General features: G+C 40.0%; 1 protein-coding gene across 6 annotated transcripts in view; it reads right to left on the bottom strand.

Moving 5' to 3' along the window:
- Positions 1-20,921, bottom strand: part of dtnbp1b (dystrobrevin binding protein 1b) — a 38,858-nt gene that overhangs the window by 6,040 nt on the left and 11,897 nt on the right. For 3 of the 6 annotated variants that reach the window (XM_051391415.1, XM_051391414.1, XM_051391419.1), the window contains exon 2: positions 1,534-1,701. In XM_051391415.1, the coding sequence (XP_051247375.1) occupies positions 1,534-1,701 (168 nt within the window). Of the gene's footprint in view, positions 1-1,533; positions 1,702-11,871; positions 12,265-20,921 lie in introns of those variants that run through there. The other 3 variants (XM_051391417.1, XM_051391416.1, XM_051391418.1) reach the window with 3 other exon arrangements.

The following is a 20,921-nucleotide window of genomic DNA, read 5'->3' as shown; positions in this document are numbered from 1 at the left end:
CTATGATGTAAAAGTCTTGGTCCAGAAAGCACTGTGTTGATCATTTCCATGTGACTGCCTCTAACATGTTCTTCTTTTAGCCCTACTGTGACCCTGCCTAAAAGGTTCTCCTGCTGGGAAGGACTGTTTTTGTCTGCTGTGAGACTGCAGAGAGCATATGTGTGTGTGTGTGTGTGTGTGTGTGTGTGTGTGTGTGTGTGTGTGTGTGTGTGTGTGTGTGTGTGTGCGTGTGTGTGTATGTGTGCATGTGTGAGAGAGAGAGTGTGTATGAGACCCTTGAGACTGGCTTTTGATGGCTCAGTGGCTCATGACATCCACAGCCCTTTCTCTCTTTTTCTCAACGATCTCCTTACAGTTTATTCTCTGCATCTCTCTCCCCCCTTTTTCTCACTGTCTCCAGCTGCATCTTTGCTCTTCAGTGGCGCCGCCCTGCTGTAGGTATTTGTAGCTGCGATAAGGATAATGAGCCACAGGCCTCACACTGTAGCTTTATTCCTCAGTTGTGTTTCAACCCGAATTATGATGCAAGCCTCGTCTGTAAATGATTACAAATATTCTTACAGCAATTATGGCTGGGTGATTCTAATTCGGCTCCACAAGCTTGCCTTTGTACTGTGAATCACATCATTTGAAGTGTGAAATCTAAATGTAAACATCTCCTTGGTCTTTTTTTACAAATCATGAATGAATGTATGCTACACAAGATTCTGACTAGTCTTTGAAAAATGAGCTGTGAATATTTCCTCCCTGTGCCTCGAAACCTGGCTTTGGTGTTTTTTGTCATGGAGGTCCATTATGAAGAACACTGCAAAAAAAAAGAAAGCTTTTTCGAATGACAGTGAAAACATAAGTCTCTCACATTCTCTTCCTATCTTCTCCTTAAAGTCTCTTTCCTTTCGTTCCATCTCTCCTCCCTCCTAACTGTTCCACAATCCTCTCTAAAAAGCCATTTCAAGAGGATTAAGGGAGCAGGATAGATGAGCAAAAGAAGAAGAAAATTCACATTACAAACTCTGGACCAGTACAGTCCCATCCATCTTTTAGTGCAGGGCAGTCCCTCATTTCAACACATCCTTTGGGTATTTTAGCGCAGGCTTTTGGCAGTAATACATGGGGTAAACTGCAGCAGGATTCTATTACAATCCCAGTGGAAGACTACATCTATATGGCGCTGTGGCATTTTTCAAAGTAATGGCTCTACTTGTGTGTTTAGCGACAGGCAGTCAGTGTGTGGAGTGGAGTGTGGAGCCTCGCTGCACAAAGCTATTATGGCTCAATCTTGTGATATGCAGTTGAAGTGTGAAGGTTTCCGCTGATGGTATCAGACGCTGGAATTAATTCATTTGAATGCTGGACAGCTTTGCATTCACCCTCAAATGAGTTACAGACACCATGACCTAAACCTCAAGAATTTTCTTTTTCCTTTGCAGGCCTAAGACCACAACAAATGCTCAATTTCAAGCTGTTTAAATGTAATCAAAGAGACCATGGCATCTGCGAGGAACGTCTGACCTCAGCGCTCCTCCCTCTCACCTCTCCTCTCAGCGATCTGCAGGTAGCCAGTAGACAGGTACTGCTCCATGTCTTGCTGGAAGGCCTCCTCGAAGAATTTCTGCCTCTCTTTCAGCTTGACCTGGGTGGGTGGGACCCCTCCCTGTTCTGCCCCTGGGACTCTCTGCGCATGCTCCGCATCCAGCTCCACTAGGTAAAAAGAGAGAGAGTGTTTTGAAGTTAGTGGCTGGACATGAGACAAAAACATGGAAAATGCAAACCTCCACCAAAAAGTCATGCCTACTAGATCACAAACGTATAGGGTACATCAAGCCTGAATAACCACCAAAATCAAGTAATATTTTACTTTGCTCAAGATTACCTGCTGTGCACTATTTAATGGAAATCTATTCATAATTGTATTTGATATCTGTCTTGGCAACAGACAGACAAGAAAGAGAAAACCTTTCCTCCCTTTTGAATACAATCAAAACTTAAATTATTGAGTGCTATTGCAGATAGAAATCAGGCTGGGGACAAACTTTACTGAAGCAGAACGATGTCCAGCTTAGTCCTCAACATATTATACGAATCAGCCCACCGTCAGTAACTCAATACCCCGTCTCCCGTGTGTTGCACAGGAGGGACCACGTTCACTGAAGTCTCACACATGCAACCCCCTCTGCTTCAGTAAGCCACGACTCATCTCCTGCTGTCTGAATCCTCAGTCGTGCTGTGGCATTAAAGGGGACGCTGATCACTGGATGAACTGTCTAGGAAAATGACTGCCACGTTTGTTGTATTCTTTCTTAAATTTAAATATTACAAGGTCATTCATTTACTATCTAGTCAGAGTTTGATATACATTACGCGTTAGACTAAAAGGGGTCTGTTAGACACTAAATATCTGGCTTGCATTGTTAAAGGCCTCTCTCCTGTTGAACACATGCAGTTATTTTGCAAAACCTCCACTGGTATCAAGTCATCTCCATATTGTTATATAACATGCTGAATAGTGATTCTTAAATGTGCCTTGACAGGGTATTTACTGGATTCTGATTGGTCCATGCAGGACTCTAGGGCAGACTGTGACTAGCCTGAACAGTGCACTTGTCCTGGCAGTTTAAGACGTCTGGACAGTCTGTGTGGGCCGGACGGGGAGAGGGGGGAGCATATTCAAGAGACAGGGTGACAGAAAGAATGACCCTGCAGATAGAGAAACACTGTGTGTGTGTGTGTGTGTGTGTGTGTGTGTGTGTGTGTGTGGGCATTCATCACGTCCTGGGGACAACAAACTGTTTACACAGTCACGTCATGGGGACCTCTAACAGTATGGGGACGAAAAATGAGGTCCCCTAAAGGGAAACTCTTTTAAATGAATGCAGGAGTCTATCTGAAGGTGCCTGTGTGGTTTTTAGCTTTGGCCCATTGGGCATGTTTTCCAGTTAGTGTGTGTGTGTGAACGGGGCATGCTTGCGCCCCCTACTGTATGAGCTGGTAAGGCACTCACCGTTCCACACACACAGATCTTCCAAATATGGTATGTTACCGCCCACTTCCTGGTCCCCATTAAGAAGGATTTTAGGAGCAAACACAATTTTCAGTGTTTAAAGGGAGCATCGCAAAGGCCCTTCAATTAAAGATGTTTGTCACATAAAAAGAGGAACTACAACACCACAAGGTAAGCAATATTATCTTATTTACTTACTTGCTATAATCATTATTTGTATAGATGACCATTTTAAACCACTAATGAGGTTAATTAGTGTTAATTAGTTAGTAGGATAGCTAGTTAGCTTTAATTAGCAACAGAAGGCTAGTGTAACTAGCAAATTTACAATGTTTTACTAACAATGTTTTTAGCTTTCCCTGAAAGCTACTGTTAGTTGTTACATGATGGATGGATTATGTGCATTTCAAGGAGTTTATACCAACTAAAAAAAGTGAAATATTTTTCAGTGTGTAACAGAGAAATTTAAAATACATTTCCAGGTAATGAATTTAGTAATATATAGAGGTGTAACTTAATCCTAGGTATATATAGGTGAGATATATTATAGAAAAATTGTAAAGAGATGTTTTGATGATTTAAAGCAAGCTGTCCATGTTAAGAGAAAGTGCATCTGGACAGGTATTTTTGGGACCTGAGCTTGACAAGGCTGCAATTTGATGTTTGTATCTTTAAAGTGACTAGTGAAGTGATTCCACATGCCTCCTCTACATAAATGGGTCCTGATTGATTTTACTACCAGAAAAAAGTAAACTTAGCTTACTTATAATTATTAATATTATTTTATTATTAAAAATGAATAATTTAGAATAGGGCATGGCAAGAAGGGAAGGCATCTGACACTGAGCCGACAGGAAAGGGCGAGTATGGGGAAAAAGTTATAGAGCTAAGCCTCTGAACACCCACACAGTTTTTTCAGTTTATCTTGCTGATTATTAGTCTTCTTGGGACTGTATGGGTGTGTATACTGTGATTGATTGACATCTTCCTGAGTCTTCTGTCAGCTTTGTTACACCTGTTAGGGCAGGACAAAATATACCTTCACCATTCGTATTGGAGATTTAGATTTGTGACCTCATGGAGTTTCATCAAAGCTTAAGCCCACCCTAAACCTGAGCAGAGGTCTAATCAGCCATAATAACTGAAAACACCTGTGTGGATGTTCACTTAGAGCCTCTAATTGTATTGTAATAGAACTAAAGCCAAAGCTGTCTCATTAAACATTTCTCTGCAGTTTTAAATGCCACCAAGGTCAGTCCTCTTAAGGATGCCCTTCAGCATGTTCACTTCATATACATATTGAAAATGATTTTGAGACATTTAATTGCAAAACTTCAGGATGCATTAGATAAGCTTAGGTCAATAAAGCTGCCATCAAATGCACTAATAATTGGCAATTGTGTTTTTAGGACATATTGCCACAGACTAATTAACATTCGTAATGTCCTGTTTTTTTTGAAAATGTATTACTTTGTCTTACAGTTGGAAACCGAAGTTTACATACACTATAAAAGGCATATGCAGCTTTTTTTTTCTCACTGTCGGACATGAAATCAGACATCACTTTTCCTGTTTAGGTCTGGGATTACCAAAATTATTTCTATCTGCTAAATACCAGAATAATGAAAAGTTTTTTGAGACAATTTTTATTATTCTTCAAAGTCAAAGTTTACATCACTAAGATACTATGCCTTTAAACAATTTAGAAAGCCCAGATGATGATGTCATGTCTTTGGAAAGCTTCATTGGTTGATGACAGCATTTGAGTTAATTAGAGACACACTGGTGTATTTTAAGGCACACTGAAACACACTAACTTCTTTGGGCAATATCATGGAATCAAAGAAAAGCCAGATATCAGGGGAATTGTGGACTTGCACAAGTCTGGTTCATCCTTGGGTGTAATTTCCAGATGCCTGAAGGTGCCATGTTCCTCTGTTCAAACAATTATACGCAAGTATAAACACCATGGGAATGTCCAGCCATCATGCCGCTCAGGGGGACGGGTTCTGTGCAGAGTTGAACGTGCTTTGGTCCGAAATGTGTATATCAACCAACAGATGATGCTGCCATCCCTCTATTTCACAGTTGGGATGGTAGTGTTCTCCAGGCTTGCAAGCTTCCCCTTTTTCCTCCAAACTTGATGGTCATTATGGCCAAACAGTTTGATTTTAGTTTCGTCCAGACCACGGACATGTCTCCAAAAACTAAGGTCTTTGTCCCTGTGTGCATTTGCAAACTGTAATCTGGCTTTCCTATGTGTCTTTTGGGTATTGTTTATTCAGCAGAGTGACATGAAGCCCATATCGGTACAGTACTAGTTTCACTGTGGATAAAGGCACACTCTTACCAGCCAGCCACATCTTCACAGGTCTTTGCTTTTGTTCTTGGGTTGATATGCACATTTGAAGACAAAGCACGTTCAACTCTGGGACACAGAACCCCGTCTCCTTCCTGAGTGGTATGATGTAGACACTGCCTGGTGTTTTCTATAATTATTTGAACAGATGAACATGGCACCTTCAGGCATCTGGTTCACCCAAAGGTGAACCAGCGTACCAAGTCCACAATTCTCTTCCTGATATCTTGGCTGATTTCTTAGACTTTCCCATGATTTTACACAAAGAAGCAGTGCGTTTCAGGTGTGCCTTACAATACATCCACGGTGTGTCTCTAATTAACTCAAATGTTGTCAATAAACCTATCAGAAGCTTCCAAAAGACACTTGTCATCATCTGGGCTTTCCCAAATTGTTTAAAGGCATAATAATCTTAGTGTGTAAACTTCTGACTTTGAAGAAATTAATAAAAAAAAATGTTCTAAAAAATCCTCTCATTATTCTGGCATTTAGCAAATAGAAATAATTTTGGTAATCCTAACGGACCTAAAACAGGAAAAGTGATTGTCTAATTTCATGTCAGACAGTGAGGAAAAAGCATATGTGTCTTTTTATACAGTGTATGTAAACTTCTGGTTTCAGCTGTACATATGTTATGATGGTAATCTGTGTGAATCAGAAGTCCTAGCAGATTTAATATGTCATCTAGAAACTGATGGTAATGGGATATTCAGGCAGATTTTAATGGTTACGTGTCGAGGAAATATTCAATTTGATGATTTTGTCGTTGAAGTTTCGTGCCTGTTGGCTTGAACTTAACTTTAGAAATTTGACATTAAGAACATACATTAGTGTAATTAAATATTATGCAGTGATAACATGGACTTAAACTTGTTTTTCATGTTTTGAAATGTTTTGCAGATGACCATGAATGCAGCTGATGCTTTGTCAAAATTCACCAAAACTCCCACCATGCTGTCTTGTTAGAGACGCAGATGACTAAAACTTTGAGTCATGAGACACTAATCAACAGGTACATTCATGTTTAGCACTTGGCTTTGCCTAAGAATATTCTAACTCACCGTTTGTTTGCTTTTTATGCCCTTTAAGCAGTGATAAGCTGTTTTTTTCAGTAATCTAGAAACATAATGGTAATAGGATATGGACAGTTTTAATATTGCTAAGGGATGTGCTTTTTGATAATCTCACTCTATTCTGGACATGGCCATTCTAGCACATCTTGCGTCTGCAGACTAGAAGCTGTGTGAAGTCATCTGACAACCTAAAGACTGGTCGCGCAAGTTCACCTTGAGATTCACGGCATGGTGTGGTGTCCCCTCAAGCTTGTTCATTCAATATGTGTAACAGGCAGAGATTAAAATGGAGGAAGGAATAGTGATTTGATGATTCAGTTAGTTTGATGCCTGTTTGGCTTGAACCTTTAAAGTGACATTAAGAACACCCATTCAGTGTAATTATCATGTGATATTAATATGGGACTTAAACTTTTTTCATGTTTGAAAGTGTTTGGTGATATGATGCATGATGCTGTCATTCTAATGGAAACTCAGCATGCTGTCTTGTTGAAAGGCGCGGGCCGACTAAGCGCAGTCATTGAATAGCACTAATGTTGAGTACCTTCTTGTTTAGCACCAACACTCCTAGAATATTTCTAACTCACCGTTTGTTGCTTTATGCCCTTCTGTGAAATCAAACAGTTTTTTTAAAAATACATCTAAAGCTGTGTTGTGGATCATTTCAGGACAGATTTCAATGTTCTTGGGATGCGCAGTTCAATATCACTATTAGGACGTTCCGGTCCCCTTAGCACATCTTATAGTGTATGAATAGAAACTGTGTGTTAAGTATCTGACAACCTAGGGCCCAATTGTATTAAAGACCACTGACATGGTGTGGATATATTACAACTTGTTTATCATATCTGGCAAACAAACTGGGGACTGATGGGAGAATATTGAGTGATGATTTTGTGGTTCAGTTTACAGTGTCTGACAGCCCAGGTGCTTTAAATCTTATTAATTAAAGTGCACATTAATTATTCAATATTCATGTAGTGATAACATGGGACCAAACTTGTTTTCATATTTTGAAATGTTTGCAGATGACCATGAATGCAGCTGATGCTGTCATTCTGTGAAACTCCCAGCATGCTGTCACATTAGAAACATGATGACTAAACCTTTGAATGCAAATTTTTATTAACAGGTGCCTTCATGTTTAGCACTTAAACTTTACTCCTAGAATATTTCTAACTCACCGTTTGTTGCTTTTTATGCCCTTTAAGCAGGTAAATAAGCTGTTTTTTTAAATGCATCTAGAAACATAATGGTAATAGGATATTCAGGACAGATTTTAATGTTCATAGGGATGTTACTTTTGATTAAATATCACTCTATTCTGGGACATTCACGACGTCCCCATAGCACATCTTACATCAGTGTATGAATAGAAACTGTGTGTTAAGTATCTGACAACCTAGAGACTTGGTCTGTATTGGTCCCCATAAGGACCACGACATGGTGTGTGATATGTCCCACTAAGCTTGTTTATTCAATATGTGTGAAAACAGGCAGAAGTTGATGGAGGGGGAATATTGAATTTGATGATTTTGTCGTTGAGAGTTTCGTCTTGCCTGTTGGCTTGAATTTAACTAGAAATTTGTCATTAAGAACATGCATTAGTGTAACTAAATATTATGCAGTGATAACATCAGACTTAAACTTGTTTTTCATATTTGCAAATCTTTGCCCAGGTATTGCTGGGTAGCTGGTGCTGTCATTTCTGTGGAAAAACTCCAACATGCCATCTTGTAGGCGCAGATGACTGACTTTGGTCATGGGACATAATCTAGCAGGTGCGTTCATGTTGCACTTGACTTTGCTCTAGATCTTTCTACAACTCAGGTTGTTGCTTTTTATGCCCTTTAAGCAGGTAAATAGCTGTTTTTTAAATGCATCTGAAACATAATGGTAATAGGATATTCAGGACAGATTTTAATGTTCATAGGGATGTTACTTTTGATTAATAATATCTCATTCTGGACATTGCTGACGTCCCCACAGCATCTTACATCAGTGTATGAATAGAAACTGTGTGTTAAGTATCTGACAACCTAGAGACTTGGTCTAGCATTGGTCCCATAAGGAACCACGACATGAGTGTGTGTCTACACTAAACTTGTTTATTCAATGTGGCAGCAGGCAGGGTTGATGGAGGAAGAATATTGAATTTGATGATTTGTCGTTGAAGTTTCGTGCCTGTGGCTTGAATTTAACTTTTAGAAATTTGTCATTAAAACCATGCATTATTATTGCTAATGTGTCTAGTGATAACAGGGACCAGCACTTTCATGCAATGTTTGCAGTATTATGGATGGCTGATATAGTTCCTGTGACCAACGCTGTCTTGTTGAGACACCAGAGACTATAGCTTTGGTCCATGAGACACTAACAACAGGTACATTCATGTTTAGCACTTAAACTTTACTCTAGAATATTCTAACTCACATTAACATTTATTGGTAAGCAGTGTCAGCTGTTTTTAATCACATCTGAAAACTATAATGATAAGGGATATTCAGGTTAGTTTTAATGTTCATAGGGATGTTACTTTTGATAAAATATCACTCTATTCTGGGACATTCACGGCCTCCCCAAGCACATCTTACATCATTGTATGAATAGAAACTGTGTGTTAAGTATCACAAAACCTAGAACTGTGTGTGTGTGTGTGTGCGCGCGTTGGTGCACGGCTGCAGCCTGGAGTCTCTGACAGCCTGTCTCTTTAGTTCTTCTTGTCTTCCTCTGATAGATTGCAGCATTATATAAGACCACTTGCTGACACTAAGTACTGTGGCAAGAGCCAGGACACTACATATAAAGTTTCTGATGTGTCTGATATCATTGGTTAGACAAAAACAAACATCCAATTTAGGAAGTGATGAGTTAAACGCCTTAACATTTTGAATTATGTCTGTTCTTTTTCTCTATTAAACATCAGCTGTCCTCAACGAAACGAATCATAATGCTGCATACTCTCCTCGACTGTTCAAAGCTTTCTGTTAGTCTGTAAAGAATTACTCAAATGTCTGGCTTTTGTCACACAGGCTCAATTAGGATTTAATTCAACTAAGGTATTCCTCGAGAGCTGCACACTGTTCATTTGTGACAGACTGAAGTAAACATATGTTACTACTGACACACTGAAATACTGGGGTTTTTTTTAGATGAAAACTGCAAAAAAAAAACAAACATGGAGCACAGAAAACAGACAATTTAAACTTTATACTTGAGCAGCTGAGCGAGTTGTAGGTCAAAAACGATGGAGAAAATGCCATGTAGGAGGTATGAGCTGAACCAATTAAATGTGTTCTTGATGCCAACACAGAGTGTGAGGTGGTCAATTAAAATGGTGTGTTCTGCAGTGCCAAAAGCTGTCCTAAAACATGAATGGTTTAAAAATGCAATGATTGTTCTTTGGCAAGACTTTAGCTAATACATTTGAAGTAGCTTCATGCAAGGACAAAAATCTTAACAACTACCTGTAACTTGTAATACTGTACGTAAATGCCAAAACCTGCTCTTCTTTTCTCTCCTGCAAAAATCTGGCTTCAGTGAAGTAAAAAAAACCCAACCGTGTCTGGTTGGTCAGTTTTCTGGTGCGATTTGAACAGTATGACTGTTGGCGTTTAGGTCACATTGTGCCTGTCTTACACAGCTCTGCACCATTCTCTGCCTTTCCTCTGAACAGCCACCCAAAAATCAATACACTGCTTCAGGAGTGTTAACTCTACTGCACCCTCACACAGACCAGAGTCCTGATAGAATAGGCTGGGCCCTAAAGGGGGCTTGCAGCAGATGGACACGGACACGGACACGGACACGGACACACACACACACACACACACACACACACACACACACAAAGAAGGGAACAATGAGGTCCCATCAGAGCTCCATCATGATAAACATCACACCAACAGCCCTTGGAGACTTGGGGGGGCGCCTCTCCCTCTCTCTGTCATTCCTCACTCAGAGTCCAATTTATCTCTTTTATCTGACTAGTCCTCTATTTTCTTCATCACTCCCTCATCTTTCCCTCCTGACTCTGTCCTACCCTCTCTGTGGGCTGGTGTGTGTGTGTGTGTGTGTGTGTGTGTGTGTGTGTGTGTGTGTGTGTGTGTGTGTGTGTGTGTGTGTGTGTGTGTGTGTGGGATATCTTGTAGAGACTGCTCTATTAGATTAGGGGCCTCAGGGAAGCTTTGTTCAGGTTGTCGAGCATTGTGTGGGGTTAGATAGAGAGGGGGTGAGGGAGAGAGAGGACAGTGCATTTAGTTGTAATTAGGCTTTGTGGACAGACAGCATTAATGATGGAGCTAGATCATGTGGTTTTTTTTTTAACCCTCTGTCTCTAATCAAATTCTCAATCCATTATTAGCCAGCGCTGTCTATTTATTTAGACCATCTATGTAGCTACTGAGTGTGTGCGCCCATCTGTCTGTCTCAGTGTCTAAACTTGTACTTCCTTTCTCCATCAAATATAAAGACAAAGAGTTTTAAGTTACAAAGAAAGTCACATGCTTCACAAACGATTCAAATAGGAACACAACATTTACTCCAATTCCACATTATAATAAATCCACAAATCTCCTTAACCATAGCAAACCATTAAGCATATACTATAGTCATGGTTTATGCCAATATCCCCCTCAAACACTCAAAATGTGATTTTTCTACATTTAATGATGAGCTTTTAAAAAAGATTTTAAAAAATCTCTCCTTCTTTTGCACATAAAACCACCTGTTGTATACATTTCTTCTTTCTTATCTCTCTTTCCTGCCCGTTCATTCTCCTTTTCTTCATTATCATCTACCACACAACCACATCCTGCTACACACGTTACTGTAGCTACGGGGACTATTTTTAGCTCTCGCTCATATTTAGCCTGCAGGATTAAGTTTGTGCTGATGACTTTAGTGTGAGAGTGTAAGTCATTAAGTCCAACAAATTCCAGCCTTGCATGCTGTGCTGCACATAGTGTTTTACACAGCTGCACGGACATACCTTCAGATCCATGTGAATGCACATGTAAATGTTCATAAGAGCCTCACAAAACAGTCTATTACACACTTGTGCGACATGATTCATATGCACAATGGTGAATGTGCACTCACACAGACATACACACGTGGTGATGATTCACAGGAGCTAAGGCAATTGCATTATGTTAGTCACAGCAGACGATATCCAAAGAAATTACATCATTTTATTCAATTACAAAGACAAATGTTTCTTAATGGTACTCTTGTATAATAGCTGCTACAATCTCGAGCTGAATCACTTCTGCTGAAATGAACAAAAAGAAGAATGCCCCTCATGAGGAAAAAAAAAGACAAAATCGATGCACAGTCTTAATGAATGAATTCCCTGTAATACTTTTGCTTTCAAAATGAAATCCTTTGAAATGAAAACCTACAAGAAACACGTGAACTGAAAAATCCAGGTGTACTACCTGAGTTTGTACTTGCTGTGTTACTTGGTGCGTCTGTTCCCGCAATCATCATGCAGGCCAAAAGAAAGTGAATACTGTCCCCCTCACGGGCTGTTTCTTTAGCTCGGATGCTCAGCAGGCAACATACACCGTGTACTCACAAAGTGTTGTCTGCTTCTCACCTCTCCGCTGTGCGACCAAAAACCCAGGGGAAATAAAGACAAAATTACATTAAATAATCTTGTCCTTCTTGCTCAGATGGCTATTTGTGCAGACGGATCAATATGAAATGAGACTTTTAATGTAATTACACTCATATCTGTTTTCAGCGGTAGAAAAAAAACGTCTGGTATTTGCAGTACAAATGCAGGAAGCAGAACCCACAGGAAACAGGCTGGTATGTCAGGGTGTGTGTGTGTGTGTGTTTGACAGCATGCACGTGTGTGTGTGTTTTCTTGCTTACGTAGATGTGTGGGTGATCATGCAACCTGTGTGTGCATCTTTTTATATACCTTCATATACAGACATAGGAAACAAGCAGAGAAGCATTTACCTGCTGCTGAACTTCGCTGTTTACTCACTCTAACGTGCAGTCTGTATTTTGTTTGCTTCGTGTTTTCATCTGTGACTGAAGCAAAACTGTGAATGTGGCTTGTAAGTGTGCGTCCATATATAGAAGCGCAGAGATCAAATCTTACTAGCTTTGCCCTTTATTTGCAGCTATTGTATATTGAGAGAAGTGGCTGCGAACTGCAGCTGAAAAGTAGAGAGCCATCGAAGGCAATTCAAGTCTTTAGGATTCAACTCAAGCTTTACATTTGACTAAATGGTGTCATTTTCTCCCAGCTTGGCTCACAGTGCAGAAATGCAGATCTTATAAGTTAAGTGTTCATCATACAAGCTTGGTCACCACATCTCTTTTGTACAGGCAATGCTAATTTGGGCTCACTTGAAACAGGAAGTAATTTTATTTCTTTGAGGACATTCTAAACCTCTTTTCAGTAGGTTTTTTCTTTTCAGGAAGCGCTTATTTTAAATCTTAATTAGAGCCCTTTCAGAATTTTGTTTAGTAAGATTTTTTAGGTATAAAGAATGCTGAGTTAGAGCACTGACAGCCTCCATTTAAGTGACCGTAAATAACAAGTAACGCTAACAGCCCCCTTTTCAAATGGAAATATATCTTTTTATGAGTCATCAACAGCCAATTCAAGTCACCGCTGAGCCCGGTCCACAGTCATTTACACTTTGTAGTGTACTTTACATATCAGGTGCCACCACAGGCCGTGCCAATGGAGAGAAGGTTGTGTTTGAAGCCTCAGTGGACAAATGAATGGATGGACAGGCGGGTGGATGAAAGTAAAGTGGCCAGCAAAGTGGATTTGCTGGCAGGTTTACCTTTAAAGCCCACCACAGGCCCGGGACTGGAGCCAGTTTGTGCAGACAGTATTGGACATGTAATGGTCCTCTGAGGCTGTTTGTGCATGTGGGATAGAAAGACAGAGGGGTACAGGAAGTGGGACGGGTGGAGAGAGGCAGGATGTGTGACCTTGGAGTCAGGGCCAGAGAGGTCACAATATTTTAAATACTGTGAAAGCAGTTTGCTTATGTGATATCACAGTCTGTGCTGACTTTAATTAATTCTGACATTTTTAGAAAACTGCTCAATATATTAATCGTTTTATTTAATTTGTCAACAAAAACCGAGGCATTCTTCAAGCATGGATACAACTCATGCCTCATGAGCTCAAATTATCTTATTTTTGCTTATTTTGACGCTCAAACAATACCTCCATGAACCCATTATAGCTGTTTCATACACTTTACATCACACTGACTCACCAAACAGATCAAACGTTCAATATCTGATATAAAAAACCCCTGTTCTACCCGTCACTTTAAATTAGCTGTCTGGTCTCAGATGAATTTGTTTCCGTTTGCTTATAAAAGGCCTAATATTTCATTCTGAGACAGCAGCGTGCAGCCCTGAAGACCAAGAAGTGGGCTTGACAGTGGAGACAGCCACTGCTTCTTCTTCTTAAGCCCCTGCTCACTCAGCCGTGGCATTTTTAGATTCTGTCCGCCTCGCTATATCTCTCAAGTGTTCAGGTTTCCGCCAAAGGCAGCCCCCATGCTGTAAATAACACACACAATCGCTTCTTTCTCTCTGTCGTGCACACACCCATCGAAATTACTTGCATGTTAAGTGGCAAAATATGCATCATACAGAAACTGGGTACTGGGTGAACTTTGTGTGTGTGCAAAGGAGACAGACATAAGTGTGCACAGGTGATGAGGTACATTACGTACAAAAATAGAGAAGGGGTGAGTCATTGTGATCGAAGTGTGACTTAACAGTGTATTCTCCAGAATGAACCATCAATCCATTTATCTGTACACCCAAGTACTAACGTCTAAAGTAATGTGGATATAGCTACTCAAACACACATGCACATACACTCACATTCACAATGACTCGAAGGACCAGTTGTAAGTTTTTGGTGGCATCTAGTGGTGAAGTTGCAGATTGCAACCAACTGAATTCAGCTCGCCCTTCCAAGCATGTAGGAGAAACTATGGTGGCCATGAAACTTGTAAAAAAAACCAAAAAGGCAAAAGGCCCTACCCAGAGCCAGTGTTTGGTTTGTCCATTCTAGGCCACTTCCTGCTAGATTGCCATTGCCAATACTGTTGTTGCTGTGCACCTGTCTGTCTGTTTGTCTCTCTCTCTCTCTCTCTCTTTCTCACCCCAACTAGTCGAGACAGACAACCACCCACCTAGAGCCGAAGGTTTCTGCCTTTTAACAGGGAGTTTTTCCTTGCCCTTGTCGCCAAGGTCTTGCTCATGGTGGTACTGTTGGGTCTCTGTAAATAATGTTATAAAGAGTTCGGTCTAGACCTGCTTTATTTGAAAAGTGTCCTGAGATAACTTCTGTTATGAATTGGCGCTATACAAATAAAATTGAATTGAATTGCATTGTAGAAACATGGCTGTGCAACATGGCAAACTCTGTAGAAGACCTGGTTATTATTATGTTATGTTTAATTTATACCAATAGATCTTCCTAAATGTATCATATGGGACCTTTAATCTTCAAACCAATCAACCTGTGACTTAGTAACACGCGCGCACGCACGCGCAACACACGCGCATACACGCGCACGCACGCGCACACACACGCACACACACACACACACACACACACACACACACACACACACACACACACACACACACACACACACACACACACACACACACTTCCTGTTGATAACACCTGCCTGTTTTCACTCTGTTGGACTGCAGCAGTGGCAGCTTTATAAGGTTTCTGTCCCATCCTTTTCAAGCTGCAAAACATCAGCTGCCGAGTTCATACACTCACAAATGATGTGAAGCTGGAAGAGTGTCTGTGTTTATTTAGCACAAGAAAGACAAAATCATCAAGATACTGTATTATTAGCTGTCTTGCACATCGCTGGCACATTTTAAATCTAATTTTAAGCCCCCGACAGCCTTCCAGCATTTCAGTGTTATTGTTATACTTTGTAGTATAAGTTTGTTTTCTTAAGAACTCTTGCCTTGGGGATCCAGATTGAAACTGCAACTACAATTATTTCCCTCTTTGTTGAATATGGTTACATTATCAAGAACAAAATGTATACAGTAGATTTCTGCAATACTTAAAAAAATGTGATACAAAATGTTCCACACTAGCTGCTGGCTTCACTTTGTTCTAATTTACATGAAAACATGAAACCTGTGTAAACTTTCTTGTAGATTTCAGATTCAGACTGAAACCATGTGTAACTTCTGGTAATTGGAAGCCCCTAAAGACCAAGAATATACAGAGAAAATATGGCTGTTTGGTGTGGCCTATGTACACATTACTGTTGCTTTTGAAATAGTTTGTCAATTGCATTTGACAGTGCAGCATTTAAGATACAGTAGAGGGCTGTGTGACAGTGCAGTGGGGTATAAGAAATGAACATTTTAGATTGAGTTGTGTTGTTGTGTTGTGAGGAAGTCAGGTGAGAATCGGCTGACAGTCAAAAGAGTTAAAAGTAAGATTAAAAGATCATTGTACTGAGGAAGGCCTAAAGCATTGATCTCTGATTAACAGTGAATGGTAAGGAGGTCACCAATTGTTCTTCTGTATACTCGATGGTATATAAGGTAAAGCATTCTGAAAGTCTGTGAGAAAACAACCATACTGAGGTCCTCTCTCCATGTTGAATTAGGTAAAGAGACTTGATTCATCACACCGGGTCTGTAATTCTTCAGAGAACTAGCAACTCTCAATATTTTGGAAGAATTTCTCCAACAGTGGGCAACGCTGTGTCCTACATGCAATGCGGGTGTTGAACACGAGTTTACCACACAGTTTGTGTTAGCTTCATGTTTTCCTTGACCTTGTAACAACAGAAGGAAATTGATTTGTTTGTGGTTTTTATTTATTTATTTTCCAAGCCTTGTGATAAAACACAAATTTTACCTTCAGATTCAGTATATGGATACATACAGTATAGTGTGTATATATATATATGTGTATATATATATATATATATATGTGTGTATATATATATATATATATATATATATATATATATATATATACACACACACACACACAATAAACATGACTTGAATTTAATTTAATTTTACCAGTGGAAGACTCAATTTAGATTGAGTGCTTGTCAGCTGTGACTGTTATGGCACATATGAATATAACCACAAAATATTTTGATGTTGAAACAAGTTTACAGGACAAACATTTGCCTACTAATGTGACAGTGTAGTAGTGTATAAACACCGTTGTTACTTTATGTGCCAAGCATTCACAGCTGGCAAGCATGTAGAAGCAAATTTTCACTGGTTTGTAATCAAATTAGTGTTTTCTGTGATGCGTGAGTCAATGATGGATATCTAATGAGAGGCCTCGTTGAGAGGAAATTAATACAATAAAACACTGAATATACAGCACTTACATGAGTTTTAGATTTACTGTGACTTCTTCTGATTATATGAGAGATTATAAAATATTATTAAGTCATAGTTCTGTCTGAAAACGTGTTATGTTACAAACGGTGAGTAGCGATGTTTAGTGACACTTCATACACGCTTTATGTTGAAACTGTGTTCTGAAAATAAAGTTGCAGGCCACTTATCAGAAAAGCAGTCAGGAGCTTGTTAAATATTTGCATTGTGCACAAGATCCATGAGGGTTCTCGCTCTTTCTCTGTCAGTAACCATCATCTACTTCGAGTGGGAGTGAAAACACACATTAAACCAGTTTCGCTAACTACATATGTAACCAGGCAACTGCTCACCAACATGTAAGGCAAAGCTCAGTGGGAGAGCTTCTTCCTGCAAAGCCATTCATAGTCAGAACACCACCGGAGGACAAACCATTTCTCATTACAAATTACGACTTATTATATGTTAAAAGATAACGCACAGCTTCAGAGCCCATACAAAATGTAATAGCCCATTACACAGCCCTGAGTGATCTGATTAATTCCCTAATGTGTCAAAACAACAAGCTGCCACTGTTATTTACCTGGTTTACTGTCCGTCAATTAGTCACACAAAAAGAACAAATGGATAGAGTGGATGGGTCACGACTAGGCCTTGCAGCAAATCAGAGGTGTCAGCTAGCAGCACAACCATTCACAGCAGAAGGCTGTAGGATGTGGGATTAGGAATGTACCAATTAGAGTGGGAGGGGTGAAGGTCATATCTGCAAATGTAACCTTACCAAGTGTGTCTGAAGGAGACTGAGCATGTGCCGTGCAACTCTTTTATTTTATTATAAATTCTAGCATTTATACTGTAAATAAGCGAAATTAATGCAACTAGTGAAAACTAATTAAAGTTCATACTCACTGCCATATCAGACCCTTGTTCATTAGCGCAGTGATAAAACGTTTGTGGTTGTCTATATTGCCCTGGCCTCTCCTCAGCTCTAATGTTGCTGATGCTTGAACACTGGGGAGATTCTGGCAATTTTACAGTGAATGCACTGCAGGGGATTTAAATGCAGCCTCAGTCGGTATCATCTAAAGAGCTTAAAGCTAGATTTGATAAAACCCAGTCGGCTAACAGAGCATTTCGACTCTAAAGTAATCAAAACGCCAGCAATATCAACTGTTTGGGCCTCATGAAGTAGAAAATAAATATAGCTTAGGTGAGGAAATTTAGACAAATAAAATATAATCTGACCACATACCTGACAGATTATTTAAGTGCTTTTGTTAAAAAAAAGTGAAACGAATTCACTGCTATAGATGTTGCAAATGTTCTGACAAAAATGTATAACTCAGTAAATGCAAACACACACACATTTCCACACACAGCCACACTGACATCATATGACACATTGTGTTGACCATAACTGCATCCTGGATCTCAAGATGCATTTATGATTTTAACCACTTTTAATCTGAATTGACACAGCAGGGTAGCAAGAGAAACGAAATAAAAGAAAACTGAGTCTTCTGATTTCAAATGATCTGAGATATTCATCCTTTTTAACCAAAACTCAATTGTACTTTTGAGCTCTGGGGACAGTGGCCATGTCTGCCATATTCATTTTGTTCTGAATGAGTTCAAAATCTAAATATTGTGGGTAGAATAGCCTGAAGCAGAGGCATGGTAAATGGACCTGTACTTGTATAGCGCCTTTCTAGTCTTCGAACAGAAACTAACATTCATACACATTCACACACCGATGCATGGCATCGGGAGCAATTTGGGGTTCAGTATCTTGCTCAAGGATACTTCGACATGTGGCACCAGGAGCTGGGGATCGAACCCACAACCTTCCGATTTAGGAACGACCCGCTCTGCCCCTGAGCCACAGCCGCATCTGAGGAGAATGTGAGCAAATGTACAGTATGGAGGCAATATGAATATGTTTTTAGCTTTTTGCTTCCCACTGCCAGCTGACATTTACCACCAAACATGTCCATTGCTGCAAGGCATCTGGCCTTTTTTAAAATGTGTATATTCAAGCATACAGTACACGTGTATGTTAGCATTCAGTCACACAACACAACAGGTAGGAAGAAACAAGTTTACACTAGCAGGGGCCAGATGGTTAGAAAGGTCAAAAGCAGCAGAGATAAAGGCAAGGAAGCACATCTGGACTTCACATCAACTGATTTTATGAAGGTAACACCAAGCAGGAAATTGAGGTTAGGAAAAAACGTTGCATATATTATGCTTGACAAAAAGCCACTTTGGATTTATCAGAGTAAATAGCCACAGGTCACTTTCCATGGAGTCCACCATGTTGAACCGCCATGGTCCTACAGTAGCCCAGAAGGGACATTGTTTGCAATCTGCATCTATCTTTCTAGATGGCCACTAAATCCTATACACTGGACCTTTAAGTAAACATTTACTGTCGTAGCCTTGTGATCTTAAGTCGCATCATTCAACATGAAGCTCATGTGGTTCTGTGGCCTTGAACCCAGTGACAGAGAAAGGCAGAGAGATAAAGAGTAGGTTGCTTTATCTGACAGCACCTGACAGTACATTGTCAAATCGAAGGTCCATCCATCAACGAGAGAGGAGGAAAGGGGAAGTCTGAATGTTCTCAGAGGTCTTTCAGTTCTTGAAGCGCCTGTCAAACTGCCCACGTTACACAATCTGCTGAAAAAAAGACTTTACGGTTTGCCAACAAAATGTGCTGCCCACGTGAACCCTCTTCATGTTCACTGATGCCGTTTCAGCTGACTGCATCTGGCTGCACTTGGTGATTCTTGTAAGGATACTGAACATACCATACACTTTTCTATTGAGGACCCGCTGTAGCTAATGTTTGAGGCATGGGTGATAAATGATGTTACTTAATGTGTGTAAATTGAATTCTTGGGCTAATCAAAATTTTGCAGTTCCAGTTCCTGCTTCATTTGCCATTCAAATGCAGCTAAACCCATCCTTTTATATGGGGATTAAATATGTCTTAATGAATAATGAAAAATTAAATGTCCTGTACTCTTCCCTGTGCTCAGAGATAAATATTGGAGAGAAAGAATCCTTAGGCTGCCAAATAAATCAGTGTTCAGCCAATGGGCTTTAAGCACCTGACAACGAGGAAACGAACTACAGCAGAGCTGGATACAATTTATTACCTTCACAAAAGGCTATAGTCACATATGGTACAGCTATGTCATGCTGTACTGCTGGAAACCGATTAAAAATTACCCTGCTCCCCAGGAGACAATTAAAAAGGCTTACATCACCAAAACCTGTGAACTGTTAATAGAGGCTGAACGAGGAGGTAAAACGAGCAAAAGAAGAAAAATTGAGGATGAGAGGCTTTTTTCAAACAGGTTAATGGTTTGCCTTGAAGGGAGCTTTACTCAAACCGATAAGGCTGATGTCTTGTTTAACGATCGGTGGCGTAGTAATGACTCTAAATTAGGAAACCTGGCCAACCTGATCCTCAAAACAAGGAGGCAGTTAAAATCTCTAGAAGGGCCCCACAGTGAGTGGAAAACACAACAAAAACAGAAGGAAAGCAGAGTGCACACATGCCCTCAGGTGTTTTCTGCAATCTAAGTCAAGCAGCCGGGATATTCTGGACAGGCAAATGCTCTTCACAACAAAATATTGCTGTGGCAGTGCAGCTTGGGTTAAAGTGGTTAGCTTCAAAGTATGGAAAAACGTGAGTTATTTGTAAGTGAGCATGATGTTTGCAAATGAGGAGCTGTATGATTCACACAGATATTCACATCCAGTATGAATCTGAAACATGCATTCACTGTTGATTTTCAGGAATCTTTTTTTTTTCTTTTCTTTTTTTTAGATTGCTTGAACATTCACACTGGCTTTGATGCATTATGCAGGAATCTCCCCCTTTTCTCCCTAATGCAATAAATACAGCCTTACATCAGCAAAACCCACTGCAAGCTCTCAGTGAAGACTCCTCTCAAGAATGACCTGTTCACTCTTTTCTTTATTTCTTTATTTTACTGAGCAGGGGAAAGTGAAGAGAGAGATACAGGAAAAAGAGAGATGTGGGATGATATGCATCTGAGGCTGTGAAGCCAAACTTGAACTTTCAACA

This window comes from Dicentrarchus labrax, unplaced genomic scaffold (genome assembly GCF_905237075.1).
Source record: "Dicentrarchus labrax unplaced genomic scaffold, dlabrax2021, whole genome shotgun sequence".
NCBI lineage: Eukaryota > Metazoa > Chordata > Actinopteri > Moronidae > Dicentrarchus > Dicentrarchus labrax.
This window is presented reverse-complemented; position numbering and strand designations above follow the sequence as displayed.